This window comes from Staurois parvus, unplaced genomic scaffold (assembly GCF_062004578.1).
Source record: "Staurois parvus isolate SC_StPar_1 unplaced genomic scaffold, SC_StPar_1.0 ptg001532l, whole genome shotgun sequence".
NCBI classification, from domain to species: domain Eukaryota; kingdom Metazoa; phylum Chordata; class Amphibia; order Anura; family Ranidae; genus Staurois; species Staurois parvus.
The window spans coordinates 416,231-430,785 of record NW_028319328.1 but is presented as its reverse complement, the minus strand read 5'-3'; the positions used below and the strand labels follow the sequence as shown (position 1 = coordinate 430,785).

Here is a 14,555-nt window from a genome sequence, read left to right as displayed (position 1 = left end):
GATACACTCCTGACCACCGCACTCTGCGCCCCATGTTGTATATGATACACTCCTGACCACCGCACTCTACACCCTGGGTTGTATATGATATACTCCTGACCACCGCACTCTGTACCCCATGTTGTATATGATATACTCCTGACCACCGCACTCTGTACCCCATGTTGTATATGATATACTCCTGACCACCGCACTCTGTGCCCCATGTTGTATATGATATACTCCTGACCAACGCACTCTGTACCCCATGTTGTATATGATACACTCCTGACCACCGCACTCTGTGCCCCATGTTGTATATGATATACTCCTGTCCACCGCACTCTGCACCCCATGTTTTATATAATATACTCCTGTCCACCGCACTCTGTGCCCCATGTTGTATATGATATACTCCTGACCACCGCACTCTGTGCCCCATGTTGTATATAATATACTCCTGACCACCGCACTCTGCGCCCCATGTTGTATATGATACACTCCTGACCACCGCACTCTGTACCCCATGTTGTATATGATACACTCCTGACCACCGCACTCTGCGCCCCATGTTGTATATGATACACTCCTGACCACCGCACTCTACACCCTGGGTTGTATATGATACACTCCTGACCACCGCACTCTGAGCAATGTTTTGGGATCCCACAGTTGTCATTGCACCGACACACAATATTTTTGTTCAATACATTTTTTATTACAGTTTTATTTATTTACAAGATTGCAGCCAAAACCAGGGAACAAAGCAGAAGATGAAGCCGGATATTCTGGTGAAATGTGTGTGCCGTTGTATTCTCCAGGGCCTCTGCTGTCAGGAAATGATATATTTGGGGGTTTAGCTAATCTTCAGGCCCAAAAAAGGAAAAAAAAAAAAAAAAAGCAGAAACATCTCCGGCAGTGAAAGGGTTAAGGTGCGCTAGATGGAATCACAGTCCTGTGGTCACCACAGCTCCCCCTAGCTGCAGGCCGGTAATAACATTGCTAGGAGGTCTATTCGTTCAGCTGCTGAATACTTCCCATGTTTAACCACTTGCTGACAGGCTACAGCGCGGTCGCCCAGATCTGGGAGGGCGTCATATGACGTGCGCACCCGGCGCTCTCTGGGTCCTTTGGACACGGCTGCAAAGGGCCAATCACAGCTGCCTTTTACCACATGATCAGCGGTGTCCAAACACCTACACTACTAGATGCTGCTGATGACCGGCAAGTGTGAAAGGAGAAATCTACACTGATAGCCAGGGCACTGATGATCAGTGCAGCCCCAAAGGTGCCCGTCAGTGCTGCCTATCTGTGCCCATCAATACTGCCTGTGCCCATCAATGCTACCTGTGCCCATCCATGCTGCCAATCTGTGCCCAGCAGTGCTGCCAATCTGTGCCTGTCAGTACAGCCATTCTGTATACATCAGTGCTGCCAGTCTGTGTCCAGCAGTGCTGCCTAGCTGTGCCCGTCAGTGCTGCCCATCAATGCTGCCAATCTGTGCCCATCAGTGCTGCCAGCCAGTGCCACTTATCAGTGCCCAGCAGTGCTGCCAATCTGTGCCCAGCAGTGCTGCCAAGCTGTATACATCAGTGCTGCCAATCTGTGCCCATCAATTCTGCCAATCTGTGCCCGTCAGTGCAGCCAATCTGTGCCTGTCAGTGCAGCCAGTCTGTATACATCAGTGCTGCCAATCTGTGCCCATCAATTCTGCCAATCTGTGCCCGTCAGTGCAGCCAATCTGTGCCTGTCAGTGCAGCCAGTCTGTATACATCAGTGCTGCCAATCTGTGCCCATCAATTCTGCCAATCTGTGCCCAGCAGTGCTGCCAATCTGTGCCTGTCAATGCAGCCAATCTGTGCCCGTCAGTGCTGCCAATCTGTGCCCGTAAGTGCTGCCAGTCTGTGCCTGTCAGTGCTGCCAGTCTGTTCCGCTCATCAGTGCCCTTCAGTGCTGCCTATCAGAGCCCTTCAGTGCCATCTATCAGTGCCTCCTCATCAATGCCCACCAGTGCTATCTCATCAGTGCTGCCAAAGTGCGACAGCGCTGAAAATTGTCCCTGGGCAGGAAGGGGGTGACAGTGCCCGGTAGACGAGGGGTTAAATGTCTCCTGACATTTCCGGGGTCCCCTTTGGGGAAGGAAGGGGCTGATAAATGTGACATTTTCCCAGATCCTTCCTCTACTCTCCATCCTGAAGGATCCTTTGGTGTGCTGCCAGTGAGAAGGAGAGGAGGGAAGCCGGCAGCACAGCAGGGCACACGGGGGGCTGGGCAGCAGGGGGAAACGTATGGTGCACAGGGAGGGCGATGGGTGTGGCAGGAGGGGCAATTACTGGAACCGATCCCCTGTACGGCTCATCTCTGCAGCAGCTGAAACCAGTGGGAGGGAGAGGAGAAGAAGCTGGCTTTCAGCTGCTGCAGAGAAGATCCATACAGGGGATTGTTTCCAGTCATTTCCCCCCTCCTGCCGCACCTCTGCAGCAGCTGAAAGCCAGTAAGAGGGAGAAGCCGGCTTTCAGCTGCTGCAGAGAAGAGCCATACAGGGGATCGGTTCCAGTAATTGCACCTCCAGCCATGCCAATCGTCCTCCCTGACCCCTGATGTCCAGCAACATTCCTATAGAAGACATTTCCCGCACTCCAAGAACTAATACACCTCGAGGGCTGTGTGTGATCCCTGACGTCCAGCAACATTCCTATAGAAGACATTTCCCACACTCCAGGCACTAATACATCTTGAGGGTTGTGTGGAACCCCTGATGTCCAGCAACATTCCTATATAAAACATTTCCCATACTTCGGGCACTAACACACCTTGAGGGTTGTGTGGTATCCCTGATGTCCAGCAACATTCCTATAGAAGACATTTCCCGCACTCCAGGCACTAATACACAACCACAGCCTGCCCTTCTGCTGTGTGCTCGGACTTAACCCATTGTCTGCCAACCTGCCCCTCTATAAAACTTATCAGAAAAACATTTCCCACACTCAGGGCTACGGCACCTACGGCTTCTCCCCCGGCCTGAGATCTCAGATGTCTGTAAAGATGAGACTCATTGGAAAAACATTTCCCGCACTCAGGACAGGGCTACAGCTTCTCCACCGGTGTGAGATCTCTGATGTCTGTAAAGATGAGACTTATCGGAAAAACATTTCCCGCACTCAGCACAGGAATACGGCTTCTCCCCCGTGTGAGATCTCTGATGTTTGTAAAGACTGGACTTCTGTGAAAAGCATTTCCCGCACTCGGGGCAAAAATGTGGCTTCTCCCCCGTATGAGATCTCTGATGTGTGTAAAGATTGGATTTCTGCGTAAAACATTTCCCGCACTCAGGACAGGTATATGGATGCTCCCCCGTGTGAGATCTCTGATGCTTGCAAAGGCTGGACTTATCTGAAAAACACTTCCCACACTCAGCACAGGAATATGGCTTCTCACCCGCGTGAGATCTCTGATGTCTGTAAAGATGAGACTTATCGGAAAAACATTTCCCGCACTCAGCACAGGAATACGGCTTCTCCCCCGTGTGAGATCTCTGATGTTTGTAAAAACTGGATTTGTCTGAAAAACATTTCCCGCACTCAGCACAGGAATACGGCTTCTCCCCCGTGTGAGATCTCTGATGTTTGTAAAGACTGGACTTCTGTGAAAAGCATTTCCCGCACTCGGGGCAAAAATGTGGCTTCTCCCCCGTATGAGATCTCTGATGTGTGTAAAGATTGGATTTCTGCGAAAAACATTTCCCGCACTCAGGACAGGTATATGGCTGCTCCCCCGTGTGAGATCTCTGATGCTTGCAAAGGCTGGACTTATCCGAAAAACATTTCCCGCACTCAGGACAGGAATACGGCTTCTCCCACGCGTGGGATCTCTGATGTGCGTAAAGATTATACTTCTGTGAAAAACATTTTCGGCACTCAGGACAGAAATAAGGCTTCTCCCCCGTGTGAGACCTCTGATGTTTGACGAGTTCTGACTTTTTTACAAAACATTTCCCGCACTCAGAACAGGAATACAGCATCTCCCCCGTGTGAGATCTTTTATGCACATTAAGATGGGATTTAAAACGGAAACACTTCCCGCACTCAGTACAGGAGAAGCTCTTCTCTGTTGGAAGGTCCCGCACAGTCTGAGGTTCCTCAGGATATGAGGAATCCGATGGTCCATCTACAGTGTGTGGTGCCGGACGGACATTGGAGGGAGCCGGGTTTTCTCCTGGACTGGACTGTGTGATGTCCTCATCTTCTACTCTACAGTCTGGAGACAAAGTGAGACAATCCTCAGAGGTTTTCCTCGTCTCCCGGCCATGGACTACAATAGAAAGACAAAGAGGATTATTACACAGGAGCAGATTGGTTCCCCTAGACCAGGAGTATGGGTGGGGGAATGTATTTGGTGGTAATGCCCCACCTGTGCTCATCTCTGTAGGAGTGTCCTCCTCTATAAATGTCCCCGTTATTCCATCCTCCTCCATAGACTGCTGATCATCCCTCACATACTTCTCGTCTTCTTCAGCTTCACCCTCAACTCCTCTCTCGCTCAGATCTTCACCCTAAACCAGGACAATGATAGAAAAGATCAGCTTTAATATTGTGACATCACATCCAAAAAAAATCCACACATCACCTCCACCAGTCCACGGTCTAAATTCTCTGTCCCACCAACCTTGTAATGTTGAGGGATCTCCTGATCTTCCTGTGTGGAATCCCGGGAATACAGAGGACGGGGACATCTCTCTGGGGGGTTTTGGAAGCTGGATGACTCCACCATGGTGTCCTGGTACAGATCTTTGTGTACGTTCTCCATCACCCCATCCTCCTCTTTTATCTCTTCTTTAATATTGATCTGTGTGGAATCCCGGGAATACAGAGGACGGGGAGATGTCTCTGGTGGGTTCCCATTCCTGGATCCATCTGTAGGAAACACACACACTGACTGAATACATTTTATCAGATGATGGGGGATCTAGGTGGACCCTCCGTACTTGTCTCTCCTTTACAATAAAGTCTCCTCTTACCTGGTGATGTGAGGGGCGGATGATTGTCCATCATGACGTCCTTGTAGAGATCCTTGTGTCCTTCTAAATACTCCCACTCCTCCATGGAGAAATAGACAGCGACGTCCTGACACCTTATAGGAACCTGACACACACAATGATACAGTCACCATCCAGACACATCCCTTGTCTGTTACTGGAGAATGTCCCAGAATTCCCGTCACCGCTCACCTCTCCCGTCAGCAGCTCCATCATCTTCATGGTGACTTCTAGAACCTTCTGCATGTTGCGTCTCTCGGGTTTTAGGGAGTCCCATGGAGGCACTGTGATGGTCGTATGGTCACCTGACTTCAGAAGAGGAAAACCAATAGAGACATCATGTCACCCTCCCAAAAACCTCCTCACCTCTACTGTCAAAATTTGGGTTTTATCATTTTATGTCATGTGACCTCACAAAATCTTTCTCACCTCTCCGGTCAGCAGGTAGATGATCTCCAGGGTGAGGTTTAGTATCCTCTCAGTCACATGACTCCGGCTCCCCTTCATTCTCATTGGTCATGTGGTCTACACCGAATTCCCTGTGAACCAGTAATGGATAACAGAGAATTATCTGGACTGTACAATGTTAGGATGGGGGTGTAAAATATGAGGGTTTCTATCGTGTAAGAACAGCCCACAGTAGGGAACAGTTTGGCGTTCGCTCTGCTCAATGTAAACCTATTTTGTTTTTTTTATTGGTTCATGTTTAGTTTTTGATCTGCTGGCAAAGAAAGCCGAATAAGATCCCTTTATGTTGAAAACAAACTGGATTTGTGACTTACTGTAAAAAAAAAAACATTTCTTGGAATATATCACAGGACATAGTCGGCCTTATAAATCCTTACTCATAGGGTTTATGTGCCACCTACAGATGATTGGACCCTCCAAAGAAGACAGGAAGTCCTCTCCTATATAACCCCTCCCATACAGTACATCAGTTTGGTAGAAAGCTTTGAACCACAACATGGGGGGGATCTCTTCGTCCTGTGATGCACTCCAAGAAATGGATTTTACAAGGAAGTCACAAATCCAGTTGTCTTTATCGGACGTCACAAGGACATAGAGCTGTCTTATTAATCCTAACCAGGGGCGGACTGACCATTCGGAAACTCCCCGAGGGCCCGAGGTCAGTAAGGGGCCCCATGAGATGCCCCTGGTACCTTTCCTAGGCTTTTTAGGGTGTGGTTTGAGTGTGGGCGAGGACACAGGGGCCCCATGATCCCCTATTGCCCGGGGGCCCCATGAGTTGTCAGTCCACTCCTGATCTTTACTCATAGGAATGTCCTAAAGCAATGCTCATGGGGGAGGGTGACACAAAAACAACCAACAAGCCAAAAAAGACCTCACACAGCAGCCTGCAACAAAAAAACCCCCAAAAAAACATCTCGGCGGCTCTATCATCCACCTGGCAAAAGCTTGGAAAAGTGTAACCGAATACCAGGTTGCTGTCCTGCAGATCTAAGCGACTGAAGTTGGATGGTGGACAGCCCAGGAAGCATCTATACTTCTGGTAGAAAGAGCCATTACTGGGAAAGGCAGTCTTTTTTTCACCCCATAAGCTTGAAAGATTGGCTGATGGAAGCAAATAGTAGATTTTGTAGTCACTTGACCCTTCTTTGGTCCTTCAAGAGGAGCAATAGAAAGTCTAACCGCCAGACCGCAGCAGAAATGTGGAATTGTGTTCCCCGGTGGCTGAGACCTAGGAAAAATATCCGGTCAAACACTCTCCTGGTTGAAAAGAAAAGCTGAAAATGCTTTAGACAAAAATGACGGCTGAAGTCAAAGGACCACCTTGTCATGGAAATGGATCAGGAATGGCTTCCAGCAAGAAAGAACTGTCGCAAAAGCGCGTATCAGAGATGGACGCAGTTCAACCATTTTGGTTTCAACCTCCATCTTGGCGAAGGGACTAACCATCCTGAAATATATTTTCCTGCATCCTCCCCCCTTCCCTCTCTGTTCAGCTACAGTGATATCTGGGTGTGGGTCACTAGCAGGCTAGAACAGCAGGGGGCCCAGAGCTACAAAGCCCCCCATGAGAGACAGGGCCGCTCTGCCCAAAAACCTGTGGAATCTCTCACCTCGTAACAGAGATAAGGCAGCTTCTCCCAGAACTTGAAAGAGGTTTTAACCTCATAAAACCTAGCAGCGTAGTTGACAGAATTATATGAACATTCCTCAAGTCAGTTTTTCCCCTATGTTTCATATCTTGAACTAAGAAAGATGTTGGTTCTAATTCAGAGTTCCGCCCAACGATCCCTCCCTAAACAGAGTATTGGTCAGTTACCCAGAGCCACCCCCCTGCTGGGGGACTTTAAAAAACAGGCTAGCAGGCCTAAAAAGTAAGTTAAAGACATCTCCCAATTCTTAACATCAATATACCACCTGGGGAGACCTTTCGCTCTGAAACGTGATCTGCTTCCATTCAAGGCTTAAATGGCAAGTAACTTAACCCTTTAACTTCTCCCTGTTATCTCTTTGCTGTGCTGTTTTCTATATATATATATATATATCTTAGTTACATCTTCTTTGTAAATATTTTTTATTGCACCTGTTTGACCCTTTTAGTAATAAATCTTTCTTCTGAAAGTGTTGAACTGTTCCTATAGTTCTTAATTGCAATTTATGAATCCCTGCCATTGAAGAGACGCTACTGTTTGTTTTAATCTCTGTATAACCGGCCTGCGGACTGTTTTATACAGACGATTATTTCAATCATTATAGTGTATTAACTGATAACGTGAGTTTCCGCTTTCTCTGTACAAAAGGAGGTGGTGGCAGTAGAGGGTTAGTTGCGTAATTAACCCGACCCAGTAACAAGCGCATTCAGGCTGCAGGCACAGTTTTTAGTCCATTAGCTAGAAAATCGTTGTGCAGGGTGCAGCTGTTTGTGGCATTGTTACGCACGTCACATCGAGATTTCTGACTGGCCGGTCCTTCGGTCGTGAGTTTGGTGAGAAGGTCTGGGGTCTGACTCCGCGATTGTGACAAGAACCACCAGTTCGGAAAGCCTTGAGGCAATTACAACCAGGACACCGACTTCCATATCTAAAAACTAAGGGAAGGTCCCAAATAAACTAAAAATGGAGGTCTTTGTAGAACAGAAAAACAAAAAAAATAAAATCAACAATATGTATAACATTTTGGACAAAGGCACACGCCAAAGCTATTAAGCTCTGAAAGAGGACTGCCAAGGCTGACCTCTGACTTATGATTGTTCTTAGAGCCAAAATCATATCAACCCTTATTTGGGGAAAAGCTAGGACACAACCCACAACATACTTGTGAGGATGAACTTCCTAGCCTCACTTCAGGCCACATAGAATTTTCAAGTCCTGTGGTAAATCTTGCTTGAAGTAGCCTTTGATGGCCCTCATAAGCATGGTAATAATGGCTTCAGATATACCCTCGTCCTTCAGGATTCTGGCTTCAATAGTCATGCCACTAAAGTCAGAGACTGGAAAAGAGGATGGAAGGTTGGCCCTTGTGAGAGGAGATCTGGGCAAAAATCGTAAGAGTCAAAAGATCGGCCACCAACATGTTAATGCTGTGGGAACACCATGTCCTCCTGGGCCAGGCTGGAGCCACCAGAATCACCGGCATTACACATGTGAAGTAGAAGCAGAAGAAACTACGTCAGTGAAAGACATAAATCAGAGACAGCCGATCCCATAGCTGCAACACCTGCAGATCCCTGGCCCTGAAATTAAACTCGTCTAGTTTTGTACTGAATCCAGATGCCAACAGATCCATATCCAGTGTACCCCACCTCTGACAGAGTGCCTCAACACTCTTGAGTACAAATCCCATTCCCCCAGAGACAACTGCTCAAAGTTGAGGAAAGTGAACTGTGGACAGAACAGTGACCTGAAGATCTGCCCAAGACAGAATGAGGTCCACCTACTGATGGGCCACTCACCTCCTGGTGCACCTTATTTATGCCACAGCCTTACAATTGCCTGACTGAATTCTTACAGAGAGACACTGCAACTGAACTGAGCAATGCAGGCAAGCTGAGGATCCCCCCCATAGTTCTATAATTTTAAGGAGAACTAAGAATAATACTTCTCTATAAAAATAAGCAGTAACTTCATGAGAGATCCCTCACCCCCCAAAAACTGTTAAGCTGGCATCTGTTGTCAGCACCCTAGGGGGAGGAAAACTTTTCTGCTCTCAACTGCTCAGGATCCCTAGAATCCTTACTCCTCAGCCTTTTAGACACCAGTCTAAAAGGCTCAGGAGAAAGGATGCTAGGGAGTTCAACTACAGCATTCTCCTGTCCCATACCACCAGAATATTTCCCTGCAGGAGACTAGAATATAATTGCACCAAGGGAACTGCCTCGAATAAGACACCATCTTCCCCAAAACTCTCAGAAGAGATGATTCGAGAGATAACACATGCCCCCCCCCCCCAAAAAAAAAAAATTCTTGAGGGTAAAATCACCTTCACATGAGCAAATTTTGCTCTGAGCTGGCAACAATGCTGTTTTCTGGAGACTGAGCACCCTTGAGTGCATATTGTAAGAGATAAGTTTTACTCCAATGCTTCATGGATTGCTCCTCAAGCAGGAAAGCATGTAGGCATCCCAGAATAGGCACCCCATGGGTCCTTGGAATACATAAAAATGGCGCCAGGAGATTTGAAAACAAAAAACCAAGGTCAAAATAGCAATGCCATAAACTTGGTTTACAGCTAGTCTTCTCTACAGTCTTGCGGCCAGGTCCTGGGTCTCCTGGTGCCAAAAACTTTCACAGCATCTGGTGATGAAGAAAAAAATTGGGCATACAGATAGTCATCTTTATGTCCACCTACACCCAGGAATCCACTGGACGGAGAGCAGCCAACTGATTGATGAGATACTGTATGTGAGCTCCTATATGGGATTAACACTGGTGTAGAACATGAACCTTATGTGTTCTAGAACTGGAATGATCGAGAGCCTGCAAAAACAATAGTCTTCTTTGTGGATTCACATAACATGTTAAACAAAAAACAAAAAAAACAAGTTTTTTTGTTACTCAACATAAAATCCTTTTCTCTGAGTTTATAGATGGACACAGCTCTTCTATTCTTGACCATAGGGTTTATAGTGCCAGCCATAGGAGTAAGACACTGGGCAGAAAAAGAACAAAAGAGGGGTGGGTGCCGTCTTCATCAATGAACTCAGAGAGAGGGATCTTATGGGGAGTAACAAAAAACCCTGTTTTCTCTCACATTCATTGACACAGTTCTTCTATTCTTGACCATGGCAACATTCCAAAGCAGTGCCCCAATGAGGGATAGGCAGCCAAAGAAACTGGAGCAACCAGAAAAAAACAAGCCACCCACCCACACAAAATTGCCCTCTGGGGAACAAGGAACCTAAAACAGCGGCCTGTAAAACCAAACGAGCATCCGAAGGGGCAGACACAGTAACTGTGCAGGAGGTGGTAAAGGTTTGCACAGATGACGGGGTAGCTGTCAGCCTTCACTTCAAGCTGAATACCAATTACATTTATGTACTTGAGATTAAGCTGGACTGAGATGATTCAACCACACTGGCTCATTAGCCCTCAAGCTTCATTATTATTAGTCTGTCAGCCTTCACGTCAAGCTGAATATCAATGACATTGATGTCTATAACTGGATTTGGATACCATCCAGGGGCGGACTGACAACTCATGGGGCCCCGGGCAATAAGGGATCATGGGGCCCCTGTGTCCTTGCCCAAACTCAAAAAAGCCTATGAAAAAGGTACCAGGGGCATTTCATGGGGCCCGCTACTGACCCTGGGCCCTCGGGCAGTGCCTGAGTTTCCAAATGGTCAGTCCGCCCGATACCATCATCTTTCAAATACCTGTGGTCAGGTTAAACGGGCATTAGCCCTTATTTTCAACTGTACACCATTGACATTGCTGTCCACTGATGTCCATTGAATTTGGATACTATTGGTATTGGTGGGTTAACTGGCTGAACTGACCAATAAGCTTCCTTCTAACTGTGAGCTTTTGCTCAATTGCTCATCTAAGCATATCTCTGTGGCTAATAGGGGATACAAAACGCACCGAAAGTTCATTCTTCACCCATTACAGTGGGTAATGTCTCCAACGACCTTCAGGGACTTGATCCCCCTGCTGGGGTACACTGCCCTGGATCTGTATACACCCTACCAGGAACACCTCGTCAGCTTTTGCTATGCAGGGTTCCGCAAGGTCCAGCGCTGATCGGCAACTCTAAAGGCTTTCCCATCCAGTGTGGGGTCCGGGTACCGTTCTTCTAAGCAGAGGTAGCTGTAGGAATGGATCCAGATAGCACCAGTCTGCTGATCCTAAACAGGACCGCTAAGAATCTGGTAACATTGTGGAGAGACCATCATCATCTTCAGACACTGGCGAAAAATCTGATTATGGAAGGGGATATATAGGTGAGGACTTCCTGCCTTTTTTTTTTTTTGCCAGTGTCCAATCATCTGGAGATGGAACAGATCTCCTATGACACAAGCGCCAAACTGGTGGCCCTCCAGCTGTTGCCAAACTACAAGTCCCATGAGGCATTGCAAGATTGTCAGTTATAAACATGGCTCCGAAAGGCAGAGGCATGATGAGACTTGTAGTTTTGCAACAGCTGGAGGGCCACCAGTTTGACACCCCTTGTCCTAGGGGTAAGGAATAATAAGGCTTCTCCGTGTCCCATTACGTTCAATAGAGAAAAAGCCTCATCACTGCACCCAGTGATGTACGTAGCTTTTGTGCTACCCTAGGAAACACTAAAATTGAGTCCCAAATTGGGAAGCCCAAATCCCAAATAAACATATTTCCTGTAAATGGGAAGATAAATTCTTTCCTCTCCTACTTGCACCATCGAACAACGCTGTGATGGAGACCGAATGCTGGATGGAGTCTTATAAAATGGCCACCAGCGGTCAGTGGTTTACCTGCCAACGTTAATACGGTTTTCTTGAATTCTATCCTGTAATGTGTCCCTCTTCCCCATCCTTGAACAGTGTCCTATACTATGTCCCTTCACTGTGTCCTGAATCATCTGTCTGAACTGTGTCCTTATATCATCTTCCTGTTATTTGTCCTGTACCATCTCATTGAACTGTGCCCCTATATTGTGTCCCTGTACTGTATCCTGTAGTATCTCCCTGTACTGTGTCTTCATACCTTGTCCATGTATCCTTTCCCTGTACCATCTCCGTGTACTGTATCCTGTACAGGCCTCTCTGTACCATCTCTCTGAACCGTCTTCTTGTACAGTCTCCCCAAACCGTCCTTTTGTAGTCTCCCCAAACCGTCCTTTTGTAGTCTCCCCAAACTGTCTTCCTGTACCATCTAATCGAACCATCTTTTTGTACCGTCCTACTGTACCATCTCCCTGAATCGTCTTCCGGTACCATCTCCCTGACTTGTCTCTCTATACCTTCTGCCCAAACTGCCTTCCTGTACCATCTAATCGAACCATCTTTTTGTACCGTCTTACTGTACCATCTCCCTGAATCGTCTCCCTGTACCTTCTGCCCAAACTGCCTTCCTGTACGATCTCCCCAAACCATCTTCCTGTACCATCTCCCCAAACCATCCTTTTGTACAGTCCCTTCAAACTGTCTTTCTGTACCATCTAATCGAACCATCTTTTTGTATCGTCTTACTGTACCATCTCCCTGAATCGTCTTCCTGTACCATCTCCCTGAATCGTCTCCCTGTACCTTCTGCCCAAACTGCCTTCCTGTACGATCTCCCCAAACCATCTTCCTGTACCTTCTGCCCAAGCCATCCTTTTGTACAGTCCCTTCAAACTGTCTTTCTGTACCATTTCTCCAAACTGTATTTGTGTACCGTTTCCCCCAACCGTGTTCCTTTACCAGCTCCCTGAACCGTGTTCCTGTACCATCTCCAAGAACCGTCTTCCTGTACCATCTCCCCATACTGTCTTCCTGTACCGTCTCCACATACAGTCTTCCTGTACCATTTCCTCAAACCATCCTTTTGTACAATGTCCCCAAACTGTCTTCCTGTACCGTCTCCCCAAACTGTCTTCTTGTACCATCTATTCGAACCGTCTTTTTTGTACCGTCTCCCCAAACCATCTTTTCTGTACCGTCTCCCCAAACTGTCTTTCTGTACTATCCCCCAAACCGTCTTTTTTTGTACCGTCTCCTTCAAACTGTCATCCTGTACCATCTACCCAAAGTGTCTTTTTGTACCATCTATCCAAACCATCTTCCTGTACTGTCTCCCCAAACTGTTTTCCTGAACTGTGCCCCTATATTGTGTCCCTGTACTGTGTCTTCATACCTTGTCCATGTATTCTTTCCCTGTATCATGTCCTTGTACTGTATCCTGTACAGGCCTCTCTGTACCATTTCTTTGAACCGTCTTCCTATAGTTTCCCCAAACCGTCCTTTTGTACAGTCTCCCCAAAATGTCTTCTTGTACAGTCTCCCCAAACCATCTTCCTGTACCATCTCCCCAAACGGTCTTCCTGTACCATCTCCCCGAACCGTCTTCCTGTACCATCTCCCCAAACCATCTTCCTGTACCATCTATCCAAACGGTCTTCCTGTATCATCTCCCAAAACAGTCTTCCTGTACCATCTCCCTGAACCGTCTTCCTGTACCATCTCCCCAAACCATCTTCCTGTACCAACTCCCCGAACCTTCTTCCTGTACGATCTCCCCGAACCTTCTTCCTGTACCATCTCCCCGAACCGTCTTCCTGTACCATCTCCCCAAACCATCTTCCTGTACCATCTATCCAAACGGTCTTCCTGTATCATCTCCCAAAACAGTCTTCCTGTACCATCTCCCTGAACCGTCTTCCTGTACCATCTCCCCAAACCATCTTCCTGTACCAACTCCCCGAACCTTCTTCCTGTACGATCTCCCCGAACCTTCTTCCTGTACCATCTCCCCAAACTGTCTTTTTGTACCATCTATCTGAACCTTCTTCCTGTACCATCTCCCCGAACTGCCTTTCTGTACCATCTCCCTGAACCGTCTTCCTGTACCACCTTCCTGAACCTTCGTCCTGTATCATGTTCCTATGTTCCATGTCCTTTTAATTTATGTCCCTCTATTATCTGGGGTTAATGTTTGGTGACAATGTGATCAGTTAAACCCAATTATGTTTTATTCCACTGTTACTTTTTTTTTTATGCCAATGTTTTCACTTCAATACGTGACGTAATCTTAAATCTGTGGAAAAATTGAGAGTGATATGAAGACGTTTGGGGCCATTATGTAGAATATTCATAGGTCTGTATGTACATCAGACTGAAAAAAGGGAGATTTAAAGGGCAAAGAGGGACAGAGAAATATGATGTCCCACAAGGGAGAGTGAGGGGAGATATGATAAAATATAATCTCATTACCTCCTTTGCGCACACTTCCAGCAACGCCTCTTCTATATTTCTTCACACATGGAGCTTTTTGTCTGTGCCTGACATCACTTCCTGTCTGTACCTGGCATCATTTCCTCTCTGTACCTGGCATCACTTCCTGCCTGCCATAGAGACTTCCTGTCTCAATATAACTGAGATCACCACCTTGTGGAGCTC

The 14,555-nt window shown here is 47.1% G+C and overlaps 1 protein-coding gene across 1 annotated transcript; it reads right to left on the bottom strand.

The window, feature by feature from the left end:
- Positions 1–675: 675 nt before the first annotated feature.
- LOC149435353 (uncharacterized) lies at positions 676–14,449 on the bottom strand. Its single transcript, XM_089662753.1, has 7 exons — positions 14,370–14,449; positions 5,444–5,553; positions 5,207–5,323; positions 4,997–5,120; positions 4,645–4,892; positions 4,390–4,531; positions 676–4,290 (listed from the first exon to the last, which is right to left on the bottom strand). Exons 2-7 carry the CDS (start codon positions 5,525–5,527, stop codon positions 3,056–3,058), a joined length of 1,950 nt encoding a protein of 649 aa, XP_089518879.1. The 5' UTR covers positions 5,528–5,553; positions 14,370–14,449; the 3' UTR covers positions 676–3,055.
- Between the last annotated feature and the right edge of the window lie 106 nt (positions 14,450–14,555).